Source organism: Aspergillus fumigatus, chromosome 4 (assembly GCF_000002655.1).
Source record: "Aspergillus fumigatus Af293 chromosome 4, whole genome shotgun sequence".
NCBI lineage: Eukaryota > Fungi > Ascomycota > Eurotiomycetes > Eurotiales > Aspergillaceae > Aspergillus > Aspergillus fumigatus.
The window spans coordinates 1,636,253-1,661,672 of NC_007197.1; the positions used below are offsets into that span (position 1 = coordinate 1,636,253).

Sequence of the window (25,420 nt, forward strand, 5' to 3'; positions counted from 1 at the left end):
AGCCAGAAGCTCGTAGCAAATATCAGGATGAATCAATACTGTCATAGAAAAATATGCCCTTAAATAATATTGAAGGAAGGACATGGAATGCCTCAGGCAGAGAGGACGTCATCCGTTGCCAGGCGAGGCAGGGCGGGGTTGGGCCATCTCGCTGTCAACAAAAAGTTCCCAACAGCGGCCGGCCACTTTTGACTGCGACGCTTCCCATGCCTCAACCACCATAATGACATCGTACGTGCTGTTAAAACCTTTTCACTGATGTGTTTACTGATGTTTTTCTTTAGAAATATCCTTCAGGTTCCATTTCGGCGCTCCCATGCTGTGTCCCTGTCCGATGCAATCACCCAGTACATTTCGTCCAAATATGACCAGCGACCAGATATGTTCGCAGACGATCTCTTGATCATTGACCGTTTGCGAAACGAGGCGATTAATGTCCAGGAGCCCCATGTCAGCGGGATCAGTCGACTGGTCACATATGCGGCGCAACTGAAATGGCTGGGTGGGAAGTTTCCGGTAGATGTGAGTGTACTGGAAACAAGCTCTTTGCGCCGTACAGCATGCTGATTGAGTGCTATAGGTGGGGGTGGAGTTTCCATGGTATCCTGCCTTTGGATTCAATACAACCAGACCTAGTATGTGATATACCGGTTTCCCAGGGATGACTCCGGATGAGCACCTGACCGTTGTCAAGTCTCACAGAATAACCTTCGCTTCGAATTGGCCAACATCCTCTTCAATCTGGCGGCGCTATACTCCCAGCTAGCTTTCTCGGTTAACCGAACGACTTCCGACGGACTCAAGCAGGCATGCAATTACTTTTGCCAGTCTGCGGGGGTCCTCCTGCACCTACGAGCCGATATCCTGCCCGACCTGCGAACGTCCCCGCCAGAGGATATGGATGAAATGACCCTGCAGAGTTTGGAGCAACTTCTTCTGGCCCAGGCACAGGAATGCTTCTGGCAAAAGGCGGTCAAGGACGGTCTGAAGGATGCATCGATCGCCCGGCTGGCGGCCAAGGTTTCGGACTTTTACGCCGAGGCCGGTGACTGCGCGGTCAAGTCCAATGCGGTCAGCCCTGAGTGGATCCACCACATGACGGCCAAACACCATCACTTTGCGGCTGCGGCGCAATACCGCCAGTCGCTGGACTGTCTGGAGAAGCGAAAATACGGTGAGGAAGTGGCGCGGCTGCGGGATAGTGAGGCGTGCGTCAACGAGGCGCTCAAGGAGTCTCGCTGGATAAACCGGGCCGTGCTGGGAGATCTCAATGGCCTGAAGAGCCGCGTGTCGGAGGACCTTAAGCGGGCAACCAAAGACAATGATGTCATCTATCTCAACCCTGTGCCGCCCAAGTCGGAGCTCAAGATCATTGATCGCGCGTGTATGGTTGCGGCCAAGGCGCCATCTCAGGTGACGGATGCGATATCCATGCTGGGGGAGAACGGGCCTTTGGGGCAGCCGCTTTTTGCCAAATTGGTGCCATATGCAGTTCATATTGCGGCCAGTATCTACTCGGATCGCCGTGACCGACTGGTCAACGAGAGAGTTATTGGGGAGTTGGAGACCATGACAGACAAACTACGGGAGTACGTTCTTGCAACTCTGAATGTCCTGGCCGCTTTTTTTTAGTGGATTAAGCTGACATTACTAGTTTGCTATCATCGCTGAACCTGCCAGGATCTTTACAGGCGCTTGAGAAGCCCCTTGGACTGCCTCCAACGCTGGTAGCTCACGCCGAGGAGATGCGACAGCAGGACGGGCTGCACCGGCTGCGGAGGTCGCTTGAAGATATAGCCAAGGTCAAGGCCAACGACAAGGCGGTCTACAATGAGGGCGTCGAGCTGCTGGCGGCCGAAAAGGCGGAGGATGAAGCTTCACGGCGAAAATACGGAACTGATCGATGGACCCGTCAGACCTCCGAGGCGGCGGCGCCGAAACTGTACACCACGTCGAGTGAGATCAGCGGGTATTTTACGTCGGCGCAAAGCAGCGACAATCTCGTGGAGCAGAAGCTACGGGACTCGGAAGCGGTGTTTCGGGTGCTCACAGGCACCAATCGCGACCTGGAGATGTACGTTCCCAGCAGCCGACGGGCTGCAATCCCTCCGGAGGTGGAGCGCGAGTTGATCCGGCTGCGGGGATGCCTGAGCGAAGTGAGTCGGTTGGAGAGCCGAAGGAAGCGGCGAGCGCAGGCGTTGAAGGAGAAGGCCCGAGCGGATGATGTCACGCAGGCGCTTTTGAAGGAGACTGCGCGGCTGGAGCGGGAGTTTCCCATGCAGCCGATCCAGGCGAGCCAATTTGAGGATCTGTTCGAGGATCAACTTCATCTGTACGACTCGGACCTGGAGATGGTTGCGCAGGAGCAGCATGATCAGGACCAGATTGCGGCGCAGGTGCGCGAAGCCAACCGGGCATTCACTCGGGCGCACAAGGGGGATGCGTCGACCAAGGAGCGGGAGAAGGCGCTGCAGGAGCTGGAGAACGGGTATCTGAAGTACAAGGAGATCATCTCGAACATTGAAGTGGGCCGAAAGTTCTACAACGATCTGGCCAAGATTGTGGGGAGGTTCCGGGATGACTGCAAGGCGTTTGTGCACCAGCGCCGCATGGAAGCGAGTCAGCTAGAAAGGTATTTTCTCTTGTCATCGGCTTAGGTTGTGATGACTGATCGATTTAGTGATATTGCAAGTGCTGCAGCGATGGCTTCATTGAATATTTCGCAGCCTCGCCTCCGACAGTCGCAGCAGCCCCCGCACCAACCACAACTATCATCACCTCCGGCAGCTGTTCAGCCGCCCGTTCAGGTGCAACCGTCGCGACCCCCGGAAGAACCGCTGACGGCGCCGCAACCGACACGAGCGCCGGTGGCACCGCCCGCGGTCCCGACGCCTGGCATGTGGTCACCAGAGATGGGGATCCGGTTCGGGGGAGGGAACAACCGAGGACAGCCGGGGCAATGGGATCCCAGCGATGGAATCCGATTCGGTTGATGTATGCATTAGACAAGACGTATCCAGATGTATATACAAGGGAATGATACCATTGTGGAGTATATATATAGCGAGAGCTAAGTCACGCGACGCATCACGGCGGCCGCCTCGGCAGCCAATTCCCTCGTCTTGATATCCAGATCTTCAGCCAGACTCAGAAACTGAAACCGATCAATCCACATCTGCCAGCGACTTTTGGAGACAGTAGTCGCCGCGGCGGCCTCCCCTGCAGCAGTAGGAGCAGCAGCCGCAGATGCGCGCTGCGCAGGCGACAGAGACAATCCCACGGGGCATTCGTCAGTCTCATGCCTCCGTTCCCACAGCTCCTCACCCATGACCACCGCCCAGATGGCCGCACAGGAGACGAAAACAGCCATCTTTTTCCGATTCCCCCCTTGCTCCGTCTTCATCTCCATCTTCGTTCCCGTCTCCGGGTACCGCCGGTGCGAATAATGGTGTTGGTGCTGGTGCTGGTGCGGCTCACCCCTCTCCAGCGCAACCCTCAAAACATGGATCCCGACGTCTTCTAGCCGGACAATCCGTTCCTTGGTGATGAATGCTAGGAAGGCGTGGAGGTTTTCCCATTCCTCGATTGTGGTTTTATTTTCGTTGGATGTTGAGGTGCAGGACTTGTCGTCTTCGTCCTCGTCCTCGTCCTCGTACTCGGATAGAATATCGGCGATAGCTGATTTTAGTTCCGCTTGCGATTGAGCTGCATCGGCCTCGACATCCTGGTTCATGCGAGGGAGGGTCCGCAGGGAGTCAATGAGGGATTGCTGCTGTGGGGAGGGGAGGTCGGGTTTCGGTGTTGATGTTCGGGGGGTGTGTTTGGCGGTAGTGAGGATTGCGGGCCATGAGTCTGATGGGGAGGTCATATCTTGATATTTATTTAACGAGGTTGTTTTTCACGTTGGTCGTTGGTCGTTGGTCTTGTCTTGTCCTTGGTTTGGTGTTGTGAGGTTTTGATGTGGATGGGTATCTGGTGGGGTGATCAATGACGTATGACGGTTACCAGTTTGGCAGTTACCACCTTATCGATATGGGAATGGGCTGGCTGAAATAAACAAAGCAATCGATTTTTGGGTATCATTCGTTATGTATCATATATACACCATTTGTATTCACAATTGCAGACGCGCAACCAGGCAGAAGGCCACTACTCCTTCTCACCAACCTCGACGTCCACCCCCCCGAGGAAGAAATCCAATTCACTCGGCCCCCCCGCCGAGTTCTGCTCGTTCTCCGCCAACTGCTCCAGCAAGCTGAGGAAGGGATCTTTCTCGATGGATCCCGCCTCGCTGCCGCTGCTGCCGCCGCCGGCGCCGGCAGTATGTGATGAACTGGCCTGGGACTGCGCGCCGGGCGTCATGATCGTTTGGCCGGTGTGGGTTTGATGGTTGCTGTTATTGTTGTTGTTGTTGTTGCTGCTGCTGCTGTCGAAGGGGAAGGTGGCGTACTGAGGGTGGGAGGGCGGAGTGGGCGCCACGGGCAGGGATTCGGTCAGGAAGGCGGGCGGCGAGAAGCCGAACATGGCCGATGGCGGTGGTGGGGAGAAGCTGTGGTTGTGGTTGTGGTTGTGGTGATTGCTGGCATCCGAGGAAGAAGGGTGGGTCAGGTCGGCGTTGCCGAGCGGAAAGGTAGAGTGGAGTTGTTGCGGCGAAGGCTGGGGATGCTGCGAAGGAGGAAAGGTGAGCGATGGCGACGAGACGCCTGGCGGCTTGGTCGCAGTGCTGGCGGTGCTGTGCGAGTCGCGGCGTGGTGACGGGTTGTGGTTGGATGGGAGGGTGACGGGCGCGCGGAGTGGTTGGTTATGGTACATGGGATATGCGGGCATGGATCGGTAGTATGGGTCCAATTGGGGGCTACCGAGTCAGATCATACTGCGTCAGAGCAAGCAACCCAAAAAAAAAAAAAAAAAAAAAAAAAAAAAAAAAAAAAAAGAGGGCAAAACTTACGTATCATCCATATCCACCAGGCGCACGTGCGACCCGTCGGCCGTCAGACCGGGATACCGATCCAAAAAGTCCTCCAGGTGAAAGACGGGCGAAAAGCGCATGGGACTGGTGGCCAGCGTGCGCACCAGCTCCGCATGACAGGTGTAGATGGTCTGCAGCATCTCGCGCTGGTGCTGGACGCCGGCCCAGTAGGACCCCAGCCAGGTCAGCTGGTGCATCTCCCGAGTAAGAAACTCGGCGCTGGACGAAAACACCTCGCCCTCACGGCCCTTGTAGTGCACGCCGTGCACGTGGACGGTTCCCGCCGTGCAGACGCAGTACCCGACAAAGGCAGGCCATTCGATCAGCGGGGAGTTGCGGGCCAGCTCGACGAGCTCGGCAATGGCGTTGGAGTGCGAAAAACACAGGTTCGTGGCCTCGATCTGCCACGACTGGTGCTGGCCGGTGCCACGCAGCTCGACCAGGTCAATGGGCAGGAACGGGCGGTAGATCAGACAGTGGACGAGATGATAGATGAGCTTGCTTAGCAGCAGGATGGAGCTCTCGGGATGGCCGAACAGCGCTTCCACCGACGCAAACACATCCTGGGTACCGGTAGCCCAGATGTCCAGCTCCTGACGGATCTTGGACAGGTTGGACAGCGAGTGCCAGGGGAAGTGCGAGTCACCCTTGACGCCGCCGGCGGCCAGGTAGCGGTTGGTGATGCCCAGGATGCGGGTGATGTCGATGAGGAGGGCGGTGGCCGCGGGTTTACGGCGCGGGTCGCTCGAGTACTGGATGTTGGGGCCGACATTGTTGAACAGCTCGCCCTCGACGTTGAGTCCGGCCGTATGCGGGGACCACGCGGGGAGCCGCAGGACGATGGAGTGGTCGGCGATGAGGCCGGGACGTTTCGAGCCGCAGGTCAGGAAGCGGTCCATGATGTAGACGGCCCAGAAGAGCCGGCGGCGGATCTCGCGTTCCCCCGCAGGCAGACTCTTCGGGGGCTCGCGGTAGAGGTCTAGAGCAATGGCCATGGAGGCACAGTTGGCTATACAGTCAAATCAATACTATCCTGTCTTGTCTTTCCAGAAGGCGATGGATTGCATACTGAAAGTCATATAGGCCTTTTTGCCCAGACCATGGGCGAGGAATGTCTGCGAGAGCAGAAGTAGGACCTGTAGCCCATCCATGGTCGGTTGATCGACATCTACCATGCGTCGGGCCTGCAGGGCATAATCCAGGGCCATTCGCAGGGACTGTTCGGAGGGGTTCGGTGAGCTCGTATAACTGCAATGGTCAGTGCTGAACTAGATGAAAGAGAGGCAAGGAGGGGGGGGAACAAACCGCAAGGTAATGGCGTAGATGGCCATGGACAAAGCGACAGGCAATTGCCCCATCTGATGACTCTGCCGAGTCACCGACTCGTCCAGGATGAAGTAGGGCTTGCCATGGATGCGAGCAAAGTACGCATCCAACACGGAATCCGGCAGGGCAAAGTAATGCACGGGAGGCGACGGTTGCGACGGAAAGGAGAATGGCCGGGGAAAAGGTTCGGATGGGGGGACGCTGGTAGTGGATGTGCTGGAGGTGGATGGGCGTGCGAGGGCATGCATTGAGGCGGACGGATCCGGAGGTTCCTTGTTCGGCTCGACGGGTGAGGTGGGCGACATGGGATTTTTATTCTCATCCTGCAGACGTTTCTCGAGACCGTCGACACGCTTGAGCAGGGCCTCGAGGACGTCTGTTTTGGGGCCGCGCTTCTTGGGGACGGCATCTAGGGCAGTTAGTTAGTAGGTCGGGTACATGACATGACAAGGACCGGAGGATGAGGCGAGATACCGTAGATGCATGGGCATTGAAAGACCTTGCAGGCTTCACAGCTCGGACGCATCCGATTGCATTTGATCTACAACTTAGAATGGACTTCGGTAAACAGAGAGAAAGAAACACTTACCTTTCGCTTTCGACATGATTTGCAGTTCATGGACTCGCGCGGTTCGGCAGTGACTCGGCGCGGAGTCAGCCGGTCAATACTGACGGCGGGGCGAGAAATAACCGACGACATGAGGTTTTGATAAATAGATGAATAGATTTACAGTAGAAATAGAAAAATTGGTCAAGACATTGGGAAGACTGAGACGGCAAAGAAGAAGGAGGAAAAAAGGAAGCGGAGGGAAGAGAGTGAGGAGGAAGGGAAAGGAAGAGGAAAGGATGAGGATCAGGAAGATGAAGTCCAGAGCTTCAATTCAAAACTCAAGGCTGCGGCAGTCTAAAGCAAAAGCCAAAAGCCAAAAAAATGAAAAGGAAAACCGGTATGAAGATCATAGACACGTCCACAGAGAGTTGACTAGTGAGTGGTAGCAGCGAGAAGAAGAAATACGAAGCATGAGGAGAGAATGGCCAGAGAGTGGGGAATCTGGAGATGAAGAGACGGAGGATTGTCTAGTGTCGGACCACACTCGATTCCCGGTTAGAACTAACTCAATAGTTGACTAGAGTAGTTCAGCCTTTAGCCTGGCGACGAGACCAGACGAGATGAGATGGGGGAGGATAATTTATTCTGTGCCACCGGAGTGCGGGGGGTTGTACGGATCCAGTCCCAGTCCCAGTCCCAGTCCCAGTCCCAGTCCCAGTCCCAGTGTCAGTGTCAGTGTCAGTGTCAGTGTCAGTGTCAGTCTCAGTCTCCAGGCGAGTCCAGAGTATCCATCTCCTCCGGACGTACAGCCAAAGAAGAGTCCGCAGAATCCGGGGAAGTCGATCATTTCTTCATCTGCTCTTCAGTCTGGCCTCGCTTGCACAAAATAGATTAATCGCGCGCGCTCTCCCTCCCTCCCACTCTCTTTCTCTCTTACGGACCGAACTGCCGTCCTGTGGCCCACTGGCCTTTTACTCCATTTGAGACGGACCTCCTAGACCTAGTCTTCTGCAGTGCGCAGGTGCAGGTCATCATCCCCTGACCCGATTCTTCAGCCCCTTGACTAGCATCCTCGCTACGGAGTAGATAACCCTTGTCCATCATGTCCTAACAAGTTAACTCCCCGCATCCTGCACCAGGAGTCTTCTGGTCGGGTTTGGAGAAGCGTCTCCGATCGACCAGGTACCCTAACGAAACAGTCTTAGCTTTGATTCGGTCGAAGTACTCCCGGATCTCGGTATTCTGTTCTCCGTCCACTCCACGTGAATTACACTTAAATATTGCCCCCCAGTCAGGGTCAGGGTCGGGGCTAAGGAGGATGCACTCAGAAATACCGGCCACTCTCCGAATACCGGTTGTTACCGTACACATAACCGGGGTCCCCACATTTACTCCAGAGTCCAGCCAAGAAGTTCCAAGACAGTAAGTACTCTGTGGTATATCTGTGACTAAGGCTCCCCCTCACCGCTCCGCGTTGAGGGTGAGCCACAGCGAAACCACCAACCACACCGAATCCACCATTTTTCGATATTTTGACTATTTGAAGCTATTCCAACCACCCAACATGCCTAAATCTTCTAAAATTAATGAATCTTACCTCCTCAAGGCCTGCAAGGCCGCTCAGGCCTAAAAAAAGCCAAATATCTCCAAGATTGCGCGTGAATATGGTGTTCCTTATGCGACCCTACGTGATCACATCAAGAAGCATGTACATCCTCGACTAGCCAACAAACCAGTTAATAGAGCCCTTAAGGGATACCAGGAGGAGGCCTTAATCCAGTGGATAGTCTGTATGCGTGATCAGAATATGCCAGTGACGCCTAAGCTACTAGAAGAGTATGCAAATCAGGCACTTCGACGCGCAGGGGAATCTAGGCAGGTTAGCAAGATGTGGGCATATCACTTTGAGAAACAACTTCCAGAACACCTTAATCTAGGCCCAGCGAAGCAAAAGATAAAGGAATCCAAGCGTATCCAAGCTGAGGATGCAGGTTTACTGACACATTGGTATAATCAGCTTGCAGGGGTGGTTAAAAAGGATACACCAGCGCGGTTGGTATACAACTTTAATGAATGCAGCTTCCAGCCTGGCGAAGGCAAATCTAGGAAGGTAATCAGTTCAAAAGGTTCAAAAGTGCCTGATCTTGCCGAATCCGAAAGAGGAGAGAATATTACAGCTATTGAATGTGTAGCTGCAGATGGATGGCAGATGGATCCCTGGTTTATCTTTAAAGGTAAGTTCCTAATGATTCTTCCCTTCCTTTAAATACTAATCTATGCTCGCTTCCTAAAGGCAACGGAATCTTCATGGAATCTTGGTTTAATGAGAGCGAGGCCTTACCACCAGATACTACGATAGCGACGTCTCCTAATGGCTGGATATCAGATGAACTAGCCGTTCAATGGCTTCAAAGCTTTATCAATGCAACAAACGAGCGTACAAAGAAGGGGGAGAAACGGATACTTATATTTGATGGCCATGGCTCTCATCTCACTGTCGAATTCTTGCAACTTTGCGAAGATAATGGCGTTATTCCCTTTGGATTCCTTCCTCATACGACACATCTTTGCCAGCCTTTGGATGGTAAGCCATTCTTAAGCTATAAGCAACACTTTCGTCGTATGAATAATGAGCTATCTTACTGGGCTGGTGAGCCTGTAGGGAAGTCAGAATTCTTACACATGATTGGACCAGTACGAGAGAAGGCTTTCAACCAAAGGATCATCCGTGAGGCCTTCAAAGATCGTGGAATCTGGCCAGTCAATAGTAAGATAGCTGACGATCTTGCTATCTTACTATGGGAAGGAATTCCGGATATCTACGCGCCTGATCTTGATAAGATGACTCCCTCTACGCCACCCTCTCAGCCGCCATCTCGGCCGCCATCTTCATCTAGTATTGATATCTCACCTCCGCGGACGATTCAGGCCCTTAAGAAGAACCAGGCAAAGCTATCTAAGCATGCAGATCTGCTTACACCAAAGCTGCAGCGAAATCTTGAACGGATATTTGAACATAACCGAATCGCCGCTGAGCACCTGGCTATAGCAAATGAAACTATTGGTCGAATAAGGGCCGCGCAGGCCCCCCTACGGCGTCAATATACTAAGCGGCAGGTTAAGCCGCTTAGCCAGTCTGGTATATTGACATTACGTGATGCAAATCGATCAATTGCTTCAAGGAAGGCCAAAGATGCTGCCGCGCAAGAGAGACGTTTACAAACGCAATGGGAGAAAGTGCATGGTAAGCCCCCACCACTAGCATCTACATAAGAGAATATGGTATCAAATGGATTAGCAAAGGCAGTAGATGAGAATAGTAATTTTTTTTATATAGATAACCCCTAGTATGGCATCAAAATCATGATTTCTATCGAAAAATGGTGGATTCGGTGTGGTTGGTGGTTTCGCTGTGGCTCACCCTCAACGCGGAGCGGTGAGGGGGAGCCTTAGTCACAGATAATGCACAGGTATGCGAATGTAAATAGATTTGTAGATTTCACTCCAAATGAATATAGAGGCAATGCATCTAATAAATTCTTCCCGAAGCCATGCGCACAAAATCAAACGGCACATTCTGTCCCACCAGCAGCCGCATCGTTTCCACCGTCGTCCATGCCGTCACCTCGTCGATCCCGTACGCCGTCCAGCCCGCATTCACCGCTACCCCAACCGGATCCCCCTTGCGCTCCCCCGAGCTCGCCGTCAGGTCCAGATACACTTTGCCCCGCGTCGACCGCGGGGATGTGCGCCCGTTGCTGCGGTAGTGTCGCAGCAGCGGCTGCACCAGGAGCGACTTCTCCGGCGGCAGCGCGGACACCATCACAAATGGCTGCTCGACCAGCTTGACCGACTGGATCGAGGTAAAGGGCTCCAGTCCCGCCGCCAGCGGTCCGGTCGCCCGGAATCCCACAGTGTAGATCGAGCCCACCCCGAGACTGCGCAGCGCATAGATCGCCGCCGATGCATCGCTTTCCGACCCTGCTAGGATGATCGCCGCCCGGCCTCGGTAGGCTGACGGCACGTAGTCGCGTGTGAGCGTCGCCCGAATTCCCTTCCACGTGGCGTTCTCCCCAATTAACGTTCTCGCCGTTGGTGGTCCGTGCGGTTGCGATTGCGATTGCGATTGTGATTGCGATTGCGACTGCGACTGTGACTGCGACTGTGACTCCCCCACGACAATGGTATCCACCAACCCGATCGCCCGCGCGGCCTCGCTGACGGCGGGAATGTACGGCGTCGCGGCCGAGATGGGCGGGTTGACCGAGGCGCCGCCGAAGCTGGGCTGCATGATCACGCCTTCGATCGTGCCCTTGGGGCCGCGGTCGATGGACGTCAGCGTGTGCGGCAGGCTCAGCTCGTTAAAACACTTCTCCATGAACATGGACTGCGGCGTCGCCCGGAACGACCCGATCACGTAGAGATCGCGCTTCGGCAGGGCGCCCATGATGTGCATCGCCTCGTTGATCTCGGCCGCGGTCAGCTGCCCCGGGGCCGCAATCATCGGCAGCAGCGGGTGCGTGATGGGCGAGAAGACCGTGTTGAGCGCGCGCGACAGCTGACCCATCTGGCCCATGTTGACCGCCGACAGCAGCGGGGACGAGTCGCCCGCCCCGCGCGCCTTGACCGTCGACCGGAAGTACTCCAGCTCGTAGTTGGCCTCGATCGTGTGGACCATGGCGATCATCTTGACGATATCCGCGTACCGGGCGCTCTCCGCGAAGATGCGCGCCGCCTCGGGCGACGTCCACTTCCACGTGCCCGAGAAGTCATGGAACGCCGACATGATCACGCTGTGGCCCTTTTGCTCGGCCAGCCGCCGCCGGATCTCCTCGGGCAGCCACAGCTCCACGTCGATGTACTCGCACCCCCACTGGATCGCCCGCCGCAGGTACCGGTAGAACAGCATCGGATCGTCCATGGGGAACTTGCCGTTCTCCTTGGTGCAGCGCGTCGTGAAGATGATCGGCAGCTCCGTGTGCTGCCGCAGCAGCATCACCTGCTGGCCCACGTACCGCAGGCTCGGCACGGGGCTGACGACCCCCTGCGGCGACGGCTCGACCAGCAGATCCACCCGGATCTCCACCGCATCCGACCCGACCGACAAGATGTCCAGGTTCGGCAGCGCCGCATGCACATCCGGGAACGTCGTCGAGATGAAGTTGGTGCGGGTCTTGGTCTTGAGATCCTCGTGCGGCCGCGTCTGGCCCAGGATCAACGACAGGAAGCGCGTCAGATCGCGCCGCAGAAACGGGCTGTGCGAGTACAGAAACTCGTAGTCGCAGCGATCGGTGAGCGCCTCGTCCGGCGACGAGCCGTCGTCCACACAGTGCGTGTTGATCACGATCAAAGTCGACGGGTCGCACTCGTCGAGACTGCGCGCCAGCTCGGCGGCCAGAATCCCCACCACCACGGCATTACTGCCCGTCACCAGGGTGGACAGCGACGTTTCCGTGGTCCATGGTTTGCCCAGAACCTCGGCGACCAAGTGCACAATGGAGTCCTGGCCGGACCTGTAAACTACCACCACCGTCCTCGGAGGATCCGCGGGGACCGACGGGGGAGCGGCGGCAACGGCTGAATTGGCCGAGACAGCCGTCGCCAGTGGGGGATGAGCACCATTCGCTGGCGACGGAGCGCTGGCGCTGTTGTTGGTCACAGAAGGAGCGGTATCAGCAAGAATGGTCATCGCCATGGGCTGATGAATGGCTGTCTGCATCATCTCATTGCATGGGCAGATAGACTGCTCAGTTCATAGTTGGCCCAAGTTCCAATGGATAAACGACAGCAGTGGAGTCTCAGACAGAACGATAAGATGGTATCATTCATGAGAATAAAATCAAATCAAACCAATGGGTGAACCAACAGACCGACACTCAACTGGGATGCTGTTCTGTTCTGCTGGCAATGGCACTCTGGGGGTAAACCCGCACAAGAGGGAGTTTAGCCTTTAATTGCTCGTTAGTCCCTGTTCGATGGAGGGAGGTAGGCAGGGTAGGTTATTACTCGGCAAAAAGAGGGCGAACGGGTATCAAATATATCAAAAAATCGAGCGAGATAAAAGGAGAAATGATAGAGGGACGGAACAGTTCAAAAATCGAAGGGAGAATAACCAGGTCCTGCAGGGTATCATCCACCAGGGCCAGGCAGCTGGAAACCGACCGGCAACGCCGTAGTTCTATGGTTGTGTTGTATCGGACTGACTGTAAGAATGACTACCCCTGATAGAAGAAAGCAAGCAACAAGGAGCAGGCAAGATCCTGAGCAAGAAGACGAGTTAGCGACTCAAACCCCGACTAGCCATCAGAGAGTAACATTCTCAAATGGGTCTTGATCTTCTTCTCCTTCTTCTCTTGTTCTCTCGTCGTTGTCGTCGTCGTCTGGTCGATGATCCCATGGACGGCAAATGCAACAATGCGTCTTCCTCTCTCCGGCTGAATTTCCCCGGGTTTCCGCCTCCGCTGCCGGACCCTATTTCTCCGCCAATAGAATCCTTTCTTACGGGGTACGCTAGAACCGTATCAGCAGTATCTCATTTGGTATCCCAGCGTTCTCAGAACCTGGAACAAGGTGATGAGGATGATAGAAGATATAAAGGAGTAATGGGGAAGATAGGATATTTGGCTAAATACTCATGATCCCCCTGGTCAGATACCCTCAACACCATAACCCTAATGATCAGAATATCATTACAAGGTAGCAAGACCAGGCACCTGGAACTATCCATATTATGTTACCCTAAAGACCAGGTATACTCGATGGGAGTATTCCGTAATAGACGATCTACCGTAGGGAGTAGGGTTAAAATCTCCGATGATACGAGGGAAAAGAATGCTCATGCCGTTACGGAGCACTACCGCCCCCATCTGACTGGCCCTGGTGCTCCTGGGGAATCCACCCGTCCTCAGATGTATGGGCTACTTGAGGACTTTCTTACCCTAGGACAGCTCCATAGTCATGGCACCACGGGCCCAGATCACCCTCTGACCTTCGCAAGGGGTTTCCCGGCTACTGACCAGGAGGTCGACCGGACAACTTCTAAGCTTACTACGTAGGAAGCCAAGACATGACGAAGAAAGAGTTGCAGAGGAGTGTACATCGGCAACAGTAACCAGTCTGATAGAGCCCGGATGAGCCCCGTCATCTCTAAAACCTGGCCTGGCATTTGTGGAAGAATCTGCTGGTGAGACATGCTTATCTGAAGGATGATCCGCCGCGCCTCAATGGCCCGGTCAACCGTCCCTGTTTATCCTGTGCGGTTGATATCCACGGTGAAGAATATATATACTCCGGAGTCCCTGGCATCGGACGGAATCCTGTCCAGTCCCGTCATGAATAGCCAGATTTCTACAGACAAACCCAACTACTCATGCAATCTCGTATCGTCGTTCATTCCAGGCCCACCAAACGCAGGCCACCATTCCAATGACACATTCACAGATGCAACAAGATGAGTCTTCCAGAAAAGGGAACAATTCTAAAAATCAATAAACAAACCAAACACAGCTGGAGAAATACCGGTCAGTCATTCAGGGTATTAGAGAACAGGAAAAAAAAGAAAAGAAAAGAAAAGAAAAGAAAAATGAAATCCAAAGCCAAATCCAAATCCAGTCAAGCATAAGACCAAATAATCATAACCGCTGTCTCATTGTAAAATGTAAAAGAAGATCGGTAAGTGTACGTGTACAAATATGCCGGCGTCGATGTATGTATCGTACCCCCATGACCTCGAAAGGTCAGGTTTCATGTCGGGCCATCACGTCATCGGTAGTGACATGTGCCGCGCTCAAATCATGCGTGCAACTCGTCCAGATCCCGTCTGTAGAGGAGCTGATCCGGAAATACTCTTCAGCGCGGAAACAATGGCCTGCCTCAGGCGTGCTCCGGCGACCCGGACCCTCCCATGTCCATGCAAAGTAACATTGCTAGTTCGTACATTGCTCGTTGCGGTCCACCCAAGCAGCTTTCCAAGTGCAGGCCGGAATATCGTCCTCTCGACGGTGGCCGAGCCAAGTCTTGGGGTGCAAATGACCTGACGATGCTCTATCTGCGACAACAGTGAAAGAAAACACGGCAACTGGCCCCAGTGAGAGATTCGATGACAGCTGCATGCCACGTGGCCAGCGTCATATCGAATAGTGTTCTAGGGCATATTAAGTCCCCTCCAACGCCGAATCTCCCTGTTTCACGGAGGGGAGATAGCAAGCCCGTTCATAAGATTAGGAAGTGGCTTCCGACGAGCATTGTTGGCCGTCTTTGACACTCGCGGCGCTCCATTGATCATGCGCGGTTCCTTCATCAGGCTGGTGTCGAGCTTGGCTGGGGCTGCGACGGATTAGCGTCATTCTACAGGCAGGCTAACTAATAAGTTTGTCGATCGTCGACGCACCTCTAGTGACAATGCGAGTGTAATCCCCTGAAAGAGTCTGCTGACCCCTGCTGCTCGGTGGAAACGAAGTGGCACTGGCTGTTCGCCAGAGATGGTTCGAGGTATCGGATAGGAAATCCGTCGTGGTACGGCTAGAAAACAGCGAAGAGCGGCCCCGGTTCCGTTTCGACAGGACAATCTCATCGAACAAGGCCAGTCGGGGGTCCTTTGACTTGGGATTCACCCTTTCTCTTTCCCCAATGAACTCGTTAAAACCTGACGAGGTGAGCAATACAGACCATGCATGTGGTTTACGTTTTCCCCGCGCTTACCTTGTGTGTGCTGCAGGACCGCAATGTACTCCGCATGCTCGCTAGGCAGGCTTTTCAAAAAGGCTTCCATATTAAAGCTGTACGTCAGACCCGCCTTTTTCTTGTCGCCCGTGGCCGGTTGAAGGAACTTCTTGTACGTGTAAAACAGGCTGGCGAAACATCTGACAAAGGCGGCCCGAACCTGCTCCGGGTGGAACGCTGCCGGACAAACCAGACAGATCTGGAGAGCGCACCGGTTGTGCACCAGAGTCTTGCAGGCACTGCATCGGTACATGCCGTCCTCCGCTCGCTCATCGCACACGGCACAGACGGCCTTGTCATCGGCCGGGACCACCTGGAGGCAGTGGCCCTCAACCCAGCACGTGCCCTCGGCATTGTGGATGGGCTGCGCGACAGACTGCGGCACGATCGTCGAGGCTGCCACCGTGGACTGAGCATAGACGGACGGTGCATAGGTGGAGCCCGAGTTGTATTCCGTGTTCAACGTGGTGACTGACAGGTTGGGCGCATGACCAAGGAAAGGAGCACTCGGCCGTCTCGGAACACCCGGCCTCATCTCCATGCCAAAGGACGAGCTTCGCCGGGATGAGGCATCAAAATGGCCCGACCGTTTCTCCCGCAGCGAAGCCTGCAGAGCCATTCCCGAATCGTTCCGGGAGCTGGGCGGGAAGTGGCCCGAGGTCGGTGAATGGTCCCTCGGGGAAGGGGGTGACCCGGTCTTGGACGTGGACCCGGTGCTCGGTCGGTCGGAGCCTTTGGATGAGAAGCCCCTGGACGCCGCTTGCTCGTTACGTGCATACAGATACGCGTTGAAGATGAGTGGCTGGAACGTAGTCGGCAGCACAGACTGTTGACCAAACGCACTCGAATTGAGACTGACATACTTGGCCAGTTGCGTGGACTGCGCCCGGGCGTTGAAGATGGACGGGTTTTCCGACATAAAGGCATCGAAGGGGAACGTCTCGATTGCGTAAGCTGGAGGGCCAGTGGGGACCGCGCACCGACTGTGGTGGGGAGCGGCCAGCTGGAGCAGCGACAGCAGCTTCCGGCGCTGATGACGCGGCAGGGGCGTCGGCTGCACTGTGCTCTCGATCACGTCGGCATCCAGATCCACCAGGACAAAGTCATCGGACGGCAATTCGACCTTCTCATATCGACGCTCGATCCCCACAATGTACGGACAGGGGGCCTCCAGGGCCTGGATCAACCGTGCTGGGAGCACGGGAATCAGCACACCGGTCCACTGGAGCGGGAAGAGCAGGTCGACGAGGGCTCTGGTGGCCAGGTAGAGCATCGACGTGTGGGACGAGAGAAAGATGATGCGGGACTCGGTCAGGGCGTACTCGAACAAAATGATGATGTTTGACAGGGACAGCGTCCGGAACAACGCATAGAGATCCGTGTTTCGGGACCCGGGCAGCTCATTGACCGCCTCCTTGCGTGCGAAGAGGCGCAGCTCCCGGACGGCCAGCTCGACCTGCGTCTTGGACGAGTTGGGGCTGAATGCCTCGGTGCACAGATTCATCACGTATCGCTCCAAGGGTTGCCAGACGCCCATGCGCGGCGAGCTGGGGGGGACTCGCTGAACGCCGCCGTCGGTCATGGGGACAATGATGGCCTTCAACCACTCCTTCCAGAAGCTAGTCATGTTCTCCTCACGCCCCAAAATGCCATATGCGCGGGGGATCCAGAAACCGGTTTCTCCGTCGGTCAAGCCTTCGATCTTTGACGCCGCCCCGTGGCGCACCGGCCGGAGCAGATCGGTCATGAGTCCAATCTTCTCTTCCACCGCGCTGATCTCATCCTCCAACTGTTCTCTCGACTCCGACCCGGACACGACGGTGGGAAGCTTCGCCAGGAGCCGTGACAGCTTGGCCCGCTCGGAGGCCAGCCGTTCCCCGAGACTCGCTGCCAGCTCTCGCTCCTCGTCCGTCATGTTCTCTTTCCTCCACTCTTCACAGCGCTTCTCCAACTCTTCGGCCGCTCGTTGGTTCAGAGGGATCCAGATGATTACGCAGATTGCATGCAGTCGGGACCCGTTGTCAGTCGTCATGGTGAACCCATGCCACGTGGATCGAGGCCGCTGGTCGGAAGACACGATATTGATATCATTGGGAAAGGCAAACATCGGGACGTAATCCGGGAAGGTTCCGCGCTGCTTCAGCTCCTCCGTCATACCTTTTGTTGGATATCGATCGAGAAGAACGGGCTCGAATCGCCGCTTCAGAGGGTGCATGGTGGGGGAGAATTCTAGGGGTTGCGGAGCGGGGATGACAGAGTTGTAATTGCTGAGACGCCGTGAAGTACGAATGGAAGCTGTCCAGGAAAAGAACAGAGTTTAGTAGATTGTCAGCGTAGATGGCGCCGTATGGCGAATATCGCCGGGAATGGACTCACCTTGACGGGCAACCGACGGCTGCCGCTTCATACTGTTCATATCCCGGAAGGCCATGTGTCGTCGTACGCTACCGATCCCAGATCGTAGTAGGCTCGACGGCTGTGATGGAGTCTCCTCGGCGGTGATCTTCTGCGTGCGCAACCGCGACCGGGGGCGTGAGGCGGGCGTGATGGCCCCGGCACTGAGGCTCAGGTCGGACAGGAACGAGTCTCTCTCGGACGCGAACTTGAACAGCGCCTTGTCGAAGTCAAAGTCCTCCAGAAACGACGAGCCCCGAGGGGATTGCGCACCCTTGATCGTCAGGCTGCTTCGATTGCTGTTGGAGCCGTTCGCGTTTCCCTCGGCGGCGTTTTCCGAGCGCATGGAGAACCGCTGAAATGAGTTCCAGCCGGGCAAAGTCGAATTGGGTCTCGAGAGCCCGTCGAAACGGGAGTCGTGAGCCTCCTCAGCGTCCGCATCCTCCTCAATGGTATCTGTGAGAGCGGGACCAGGAGAAGTGGCGCTGTTTGCCCTGTATTCATCGCCCAACCTTCGAAAGGTCTCTAGTACCTCTGTGCCATCCACGCCAGCTATCCAAAAGTAGTCCGCAAGAGGCGTGGTTGACGCCTCGGGGGTGGAAGAGTAAGGCATTATTTTTTGAGAGGGGGGGGGGGGATGAGGGGGTGTGATGAGTTGATAGCAGGTGGATGATCGTTCAATTCGTCACAAAATCTACCGTGTAGTTTATCGTCATCACATGAAGCCAAAAAATGAAACTGAAAAAGCAAATCTCAATCAACTGTGACCTGGAGCGCGAAACCAGCGCCAATCCAATTGGGGGAGGGTGGCTTCAACAATCAGGAGCTTCGGGATCAATAGGGAGGGTATCGCAGTGGAGACGAGGACGCATAAGTAAGAGAAGATTTGCGACAATGGTCGCGGGATAGGCTGGACAACCTTGCTGGAAAGATAAGCCGTCCAGGTATATGAAATTGGAACAGAAGAAGCAAAGAAAGATGAGACAGACGAATGTGGAGAGAGAAAAACGCAGTTGAGTTTGAAGAGGGGAAAGGGGGAAAAATTGGGAATGCGTGGAGAAATTGATCTACTCCTGCTGCATGCAAGCAAAGCACTAGAGCGGGAGGGGGGTGGAAAAGGAGTAGTAGTAGTAGTAGTGGTGGTGGTAGAAGTTAGTACTCCGTGGTAGCTAGTAATAATATCTAGCAGTGATTCAGTGAAGGACAAGAAATGAATATCTATTGAGTAAATGCTAATAATCAAGGAGAACAACAGCAGAAATAGTAGCAATACAACTAAGACAGAAGCTCCCCTCTCCTGACCTTCTTTTCTTTTTCTATTTCTTTGCGATCGATTTCTTCCATCGCTTTTCAACCTGTGGACTGATAGATACTAAGGTACGGTCCTTCTACGACTCCATACGACTCTATCTCAGCTGTGTGCTGCCCCTCTACTCGCTCTACGTCCCCGTTTCTTCCTCGTTCTTTGCTCTCTCCAGGCTCCGGTCTGCTCTGTATGTTGTCTTTGGTTCCAGTCACCCCAGTGGTCCCAGTCTTCTCTCCGCTCCGCCGTGCACACGCACACACCTAGCGAACAGAGCCGTCCATGCACTTGAGTCTACTCCGTAGTCTAGCACCAGGATGACGGGTATACCCACTTCTACCAGCGCAACTGGTGGCTGATTATGACACGATTTTACTTTTCATTTCTGTTATCTGCGAGGGACATGGTATTATGAGGTAATCGACGATCAAAGAATTGATTGCTATCAGCCGAAACTAGCGACGGAGAATGTTGACAAGCGACGTCCAGTCAAAAGGCAGGAAATTGTTACTTCAATGGAAAAAGGAAAGGGACCGAAAAACGAAAAGAAAGAGGCAGGCATAAAGGAACGGGAACCAACGTGCAGACGAAACCGAGATGCCTCGTTGGGACCATTGATTGGGACCGCACCAATGCAGGAGAGACAGCGATAATTTCGAAGGATGCAGGGCGCTGTACCGAGATCCTGCAGCCTGCGGGTTTACCTTGGATAAATTCAAGGAGGTAATGATTTGTGTTCCGCTACCTATTTTCGTCACACTAAAAAATTCTGGTGACACATACACGTACTTTAATCCAGTCTCTCCACCGACAATTTTAGCAATGGACATGGCATGACAGACCAGACCGTCTCTCATCCTCTTCAACCAGTCGGAGAAGCGTCTCAAATCCATACAGAGTATCTATCTACTACTGTACCAAGTACGGAGTATGTAGTTATCAACACTCTCAGTGATCAGCATTAGGGAACAACAATCTACGTCCCGAAAGTTGTCACTGTTCGGATCCAGTGGAGAGCAAAACTGGTGGATTTCCAAGTGCGTGATCCCCTGCCTATCAGAATTCTAAAACAATCCCCTCTAGTCCCTTGGTACTTGAACGGCTGGAGAGAAGCACTACTGTCGGGACTGGAAATGATCATCATCGGATGTAACCTTTTCGGGTGGTGGTGACCACAACTCCCCTTGCTTGATATCAGCATTTGGCTGTCAAACCTCCCCGCCATCACGAATCTTCCAGTCGTCCAGTACGATCAGTACCCAAGGTACCTCAGCGTCGGCAACCGCTCGGGCGTTTGGAGTCTCGAACAGTTTTCGATTCCGGGATTCTCAGCCATCGTACGTCCGAGTGTCTAGATGGAACAGTCTGGCCTTTGATGATCTGCTGGATGATTGGATAGGAGAATCCTTCCAACCAGCCGAAGCAAAATGGCACATGGCGGATAATCTCGAGGTTACCGTTTCGCACTCCGAAGAGGATAATCCTCGCCTAGTCAGTCCTCCGTACTCGTACTTTAAAGGATGTAAGTAGATTTTACGGTGTGTAAAAATTTTCGGTTTTCCTGCCGAGGCTGCAACATTCTTTGTGACGGTACTAGTAACAATTATGCATAATGCCGAGTGCATAAACGATTCAACTACTCAAAACCATCAAAGCATTGTTTGCATCCTCTTTCTTGATACATGTTCGTACGTCCATTAACCAGCCCCGGCAACAAGATCATGATGCTGGTCCCATCCCCAGATGCAGATACCTCCGGGGCTGGGCTTGGTCTCTTCACCCCGGTCCTAGCCATGGAGAACCGTTTGTCTAGACGCAGGGGGGGGGGGGGGGGTTGTAAGGAAGGAAGAGTAGGGGTTGCTGCAGCTAACCAGCCTTGTCTACACACTAAGGTACCGAAAACTACTCCGTACTGCTTATGACTTACTCTGTACAGTACTCGGTACCTTGTCCGTCATCCATGAACTTTTTTGATGCTGGACTGTGCCGGGATTGGCACCGGGCAGTTAGTTCTGTTTCATATAGCCAAGAATCATCTCATGGTGGCAAGTAGCGTCCGAACTCCTCCTTATTGTTCAACCATATCGGCTCTACGTTTGATCGCGAGTGTACAATACATTCTGACCAGGCATCATGCGACGGTGACTCCGTCTCCGATGTTCTCGAAACATGATCTCAGAAACTACCCGTGCTTCTTTCATCCCATCCCGCTGTGCGCCTTGTCGCTCGCTCTCCTTGACTCCTACTGCTTGGTTCAGATCCCAAGCCCTGATAGTGATAGCCTCTACCAACGCCACGGTACTCCACCTTGCAGATGCCACACATTCTTTAGGCCAACCCTATCATGGATCAACCCTGTATCTACAGAGTACGCTTTGTAAGGATTCATGAACCGTTCACATCAGATTCGCTCTATACAGAACGGCTAGAAATTGATGTGGTATAACAAACCATCACATCCTCTATAGTCCCCAATAGCGAGCTCAATACTCCGTACTGTCGCCGCATAACGTTTTCAGTTGCCACCAAGACCCTGCCAAGATCGAAAAGCCTCGAGAAAATCCAGCTGTCGTCGACCGTCTTCCCTTTCATATTCATATTCGCATTCAATACTCTTTCCTAAGAACTCCTCACTTTCCCTCACATCAAGAATCGGGACCATAGACGGCCGTCCATGAGCGCACTGAAAAGGCAGCATGCATCCCGCCAATCGACCTACAAGACTTTTGCACTCCTCGGCTGTCAGCATATCATTGAACATGATTGCTGTTCTGCATGCCCGAGAGTTCAGCAAGTCAATTATCCCCTGAGGGCAACTCGTCAATCGGTCCACCCAGTTACCCTCAGTCTCAACCCCCAACTCGTCCCGATGCACCTTGGATCTCTGGGCTCGTTGATCGCTAAGAGCCAAAGCTCCCTGTCCGTTCTCTTCATGTTTCCATATCTCGCCGCGGATCATGTCGCTGACCAGGTCGGGTTCTAATCGACACCGCTCGGCAATCAGCGTGGGAAGTGAAGTCACTACAACGAGGGCAGCTCTAGCTGATGATTTCCGCTCGACAGTGTACCCAACACCCCAAGATGCAAAAGAGTCGGCATGCTTTCCAAAAAGAGCGGCTTCCATGAGCGGGATATCGAAAGTAATAGGGTCAATCCTGATGCTTTGAACTTGGCGATGACCGTCAGCGAACATGGCTCCAAAAAGGCTCTCAATTCGACATCGTTCATCCGCAGCATGCTGATCAATCAAGACCAAGGCCGACCGTGAGCTACGGCCATCGGCGAGCTTTACGAGGATAAACTTTCGATCCACCTGTGCAATGACGTTGGCCGTCGCTAGATGACTCTTGCTTAATCGGCCTCGGAATTTCGCCAATCCAAAATCATCCAATCCGTAAGACCCTCTTGAGCAGTCAAAAGGCCGAATGAGACCATTATCACTCATGTTTCTGTGACTTTCACCGTCGCTAATCGCGGTTATTGGCCTTTCCGGTCGACGGAAAGCAGGGTTTTCCCATCTTCTCAAGAGGCTCTCGACCCAGATATTATGACTTGTGCTTGAGATTGCCGACCTTGGCCTTGACCTATCGAGCGCTCGCAGTGTCTGAATTGTTCCAGCAGATCGGGGGCGCTCGTCGACTGTAATTTCAGTAGATGGTGACCTGACATTAATTGCTTGGCCCGTTCTTGCATTGATCAAATGAGAATATCCAGTATGGGGGTCAGTCCATGGTATCGACGCATCGGCATCCGACCCGTCGTTTTCAGTAACCTCCAGATCCAAATTGTTACCGACCGATGAATCATCTGTCTCTAGACATAATGATAGCGATTCTCTATCGCCGGACTCCCAAGCAGGCCCTGAATGCGCTTTCTTCAACCCACCGGCCAATTCATGTTTACTAGCAGGCGGCTCTCTCGCACATTTGACCCTAGACCAAGTCGCAAAATCTGAAGTAGTGTTCGTTGACGTTAGCCTTCGAAAGGTCGGCAGCTTCAACTGCCCTGCCAAGGCTTCTTCAGCAATGGAAGATCTGTCGCGTGAAGATACCGATTTCGCAAAGTTGGACCTGCCGGCCCCTGGCGACTCAACACTCGCGGACCTAGACACATCTTTCGTCTGTCGCCCTGCACGTGGTCGTAGGCCATGTTGTTTCAAGAACTCGCTCATCATGGCCACAAGCACATCTATAAGACGCTGGACAGACTGGTTTGACTCCGGTACCACCTCATGGCCTTCCTCAAAGAGTTCTCTAGGGTCGTCGACGTCTATGCGAATGTAGAACATCGGCCATTTGTTCACTGCCTTGCTTGTAAACCTAGGACCTGGGTGTCCATCGCTGCTTACAGGGGCCGCTTCAACCGCACCAAAATCGGACAAAGCAAACAAGCGGTTGATTTCACTATAGAGCAGGTCCGTGCTATTTCGCGGGTAGACTGGGTCAATCCCAATGGAGATAAACTGAACCTTCCTCGTGGGGCTAGGTACAAGGGATACAGCGGCGCGCAACGAAATGCCAGGGACGCTTGCTGACACATAATTCCAGCTATCAGAATTTTGCGATTCGATCAGACCGGCCTGCATAAGTATAGAAGCGATGCGTTTGAGATCCAAGTCTCCTCTTATTCCTGGACGTCCAACGTGTGGGCGAATCATGAGTTTCCTCTCTTTTCCAGCGGTAGAGACCACCAGTTTAGTGAGATGGTCATTCGCCAATATCAAAGAAACGAGTAGTCTCCGGAGATCATCCCACTGCCGCTCGAACTCGTCGGGTTTCTGAAGGGCCAGGGCTCGACTTTTCACGCGTACGGGCATATTGCCAAACAAGTCATTGACAATAACGCGTGTCCCATGACTGCTGCAACTCAACTGATGCGATGATGGTGCTGGAATGAAGCGTGCGATCGGAGTCGAATGATGGAAAATGACACTGTTGGTGCTGTTGTAGCGGACATGGTGTGAAATCACCGTCAACAGTGAAAGAGAAGCCAGAGAAGCGAGGAATAGCCCTCTACGACCGTAGACAGCTCTTGCTGAATATAATTTCGAGGTATCTGCATGACAGATGAGCGAGAAGACAGCTATTCAGGACGAGGCCCACGTACGATGTGCTTTCCCTAGTCCTCCATCCGACTCAAACTCTGCTGGGGGTATTCCATCCCCGTCATCCTCAACAACACATCCCCCGCGGTGGAAATCAACCGTTACCGAGACCGTACGTGCATTTGCATCCAGCGCATTCTTGACGAGTTCCACAACCACTCTGTTTAGATTGATAATGGATGTAGAAGATTTAATCTTCGCCACAACTTCCGGCGGAAGTGGCTCTATTCTGCTGTCCTCTGAAGGCATGACAGAAGCAGTTGGGGTTCCGACTGACGTTTTCATGCGAAACGGACTGTCTCACATGATTATAGCATTGTATGGCCCTTGGCCAGTCTTTGAACGAAGTTGCCACCAGAGTGGCATATGAAACATCGTTAGACTATGATGTAGCATCGGATCTAGAGTATTACAGCAACACCACTTGAGAAATCAGCTTTATAAATCAGGAGCGACAGATCCGTGTCGTTTCCATGCTTGTTGCCTAAGGTCTGGAAGAGTTGTCGAGAGGGAAACAACTGTTGCAGTTGACAACATGTATCACGTGACATGTTACGTGTTATGTCTGGGCCATCTCTGGGTCACCCATCGCCTGTCTGTATATGTTTCCATAGCTCTCCTCCAAAATGCGATTAATACCACTAAACATGCCAGTATTGCCTTCTATTTCTTTCTTTGCAAGCACAGTTAGTTAAAATCTCCCTTCGTCCTTTATACCAGGCGGTTGTTGACCTATATGTTTCCTTGACATGTGCAAGCAAGTTGACCCGAGAGCATTCCCTGTTTTCCAGCGTGTCCAGTGTTCCTCAACAATTTCAAGGTGCATTCAGTACTTGTCACCGGGCTTGATGTTTCCGGCTTAACGTTCTCCAAATTTCAGCCCATAAATAGCAGATCATTCCAGACTTCTAATGGCCTTTTGTGCAGCTCAGCCATTACAGCAGTAATCTCTGCTATTATCACCACTATGCTGGGTTTTTAATCTCATGGGACTGGAAACGGCGACCTAAAGGGACTTAGCTGTTGCTAGGTGCCCTTAGTACTCCTAGACCT

General features: G+C 53.6%; 8 protein-coding genes across 8 annotated transcripts; 2 read left to right on the plus strand and 6 right to left on the minus strand.

Moving 5' to 3' along the window:
- Nucleotides 1-258: 258 nt before the first annotated feature.
- Nucleotides 259-2,993, plus strand: AFUA_4G06400 (putative pH signal transduction protein PalA; the record flags this gene model as incomplete). Its single annotated transcript, XM_747091.1, has 5 exons — nt 259-522; nt 581-635; nt 695-1,589; nt 1,655-2,632; nt 2,681-2,993. The coding sequence occupies 5 exons, from the start codon at nt 259-261 to the stop codon at nt 2,991-2,993; spliced, it is 2,505 nt and encodes an 834-aa protein (XP_752184.1).
- Nucleotides 2,994-3,070: 77 nt separating this feature from the next.
- Nucleotides 3,071-4,082, minus strand: AFUA_4G06410 (DUF3632 domain-containing protein; the record flags this gene model as incomplete). The annotated part of the gene is made up of 1 exon (XM_747090.2): nt 3,071-4,082. Exon 1 carries the CDS (start codon nt 3,866-3,868, stop codon nt 3,071-3,073), a length of 798 nt encoding a protein of 265 aa, XP_752183.1. The 5' UTR covers nt 3,869-4,082.
- A 67-nt stretch (nt 4,083-4,149) lies between these two features.
- AFUA_4G06420 (transcription factor domain-containing protein) lies at nt 4,150-6,821 on the minus strand (the record flags this gene model as incomplete). Its single annotated transcript, XM_747089.1, has 5 exons — nt 4,150-4,855; nt 4,949-5,978; nt 6,039-6,217; nt 6,275-6,704; nt 6,770-6,821. The coding sequence occupies 5 exons, from the start codon at nt 6,819-6,821 to the stop codon at nt 4,150-4,152; spliced, it is 2,397 nt and encodes a 798-aa protein (XP_752182.1).
- Nucleotides 6,822-7,485: 664 nt separating this feature from the next.
- Nucleotides 7,486-8,067, minus strand: AFUA_4G06430 (uncharacterized protein; the record flags this gene model as incomplete). The annotated part of the gene is made up of 2 exons (XM_747088.2): nt 7,783-8,067; nt 7,486-7,705 (listed from the first exon to the last, which is right to left on the minus strand). Exons 1-2 carry the CDS (start codon nt 7,947-7,949, stop codon nt 7,486-7,488), a joined length of 387 nt encoding a protein of 128 aa, XP_752181.1. The 5' UTR covers nt 7,950-8,067.
- A 364-nt stretch (nt 8,068-8,431) lies between these two features.
- On the plus strand, nt 8,432-10,118 carry AFUA_4G06450 (transposase; the record flags this gene model as incomplete). The annotated part of the gene is made up of 4 exons (XM_077804568.1): nt 8,432-8,553; nt 8,589-9,079; nt 9,139-9,612; nt 9,652-10,118. 4 exons carry the CDS (start codon nt 8,432-8,434, stop codon nt 10,116-10,118), a joined length of 1,554 nt encoding a protein of 517 aa, XP_077660714.1.
- A 132-nt stretch (nt 10,119-10,250) lies between these two features.
- On the minus strand, nt 10,251-13,375 carry AFUA_4G06460 (type I 3-dehydroquinate dehydratase). The gene is made up of 2 exons (XM_747086.2): nt 12,852-13,375; nt 10,251-12,793 (listed from the first exon to the last, which is right to left on the minus strand). The coding sequence occupies exon 2, from the start codon at nt 12,565-12,567 to the stop codon at nt 10,375-10,377; it is 2,193 nt and encodes a 730-aa protein (XP_752179.1). The 5' UTR covers nt 12,568-12,793; nt 12,852-13,375; the 3' UTR covers nt 10,251-10,374.
- A 1,030-nt stretch (nt 13,376-14,405) lies between these two features.
- On the minus strand, nt 14,406-18,592 carry AFUA_4G06480 (dDENN domain protein). Its single transcript, XM_747085.2, has 4 exons — nt 17,943-18,592; nt 15,546-17,861; nt 15,235-15,489; nt 14,406-15,170 (listed from the first exon to the last, which is right to left on the minus strand). The coding sequence occupies exons 1-4, from the start codon at nt 18,571-18,573 to the stop codon at nt 15,031-15,033; spliced, it is 3,342 nt and encodes a 1,113-aa protein (XP_752178.1). The 5' UTR covers nt 18,574-18,592; the 3' UTR covers nt 14,406-15,030.
- Nucleotides 18,593-21,778: 3,186 nt separating this feature from the next.
- Nucleotides 21,779-24,616, minus strand: AFUA_4G06490 (putative DNA mismatch repair protein (Mlh3); the record flags this gene model as incomplete). Its single annotated transcript, XM_747084.1, has 3 exons — nt 21,779-21,946; nt 21,983-24,318; nt 24,370-24,616. 3 exons carry the CDS (start codon nt 24,614-24,616, stop codon nt 21,779-21,781), a joined length of 2,751 nt encoding a protein of 916 aa, XP_752177.1.
- Nucleotides 24,617-25,420: the final 804 nt, after the last annotated feature.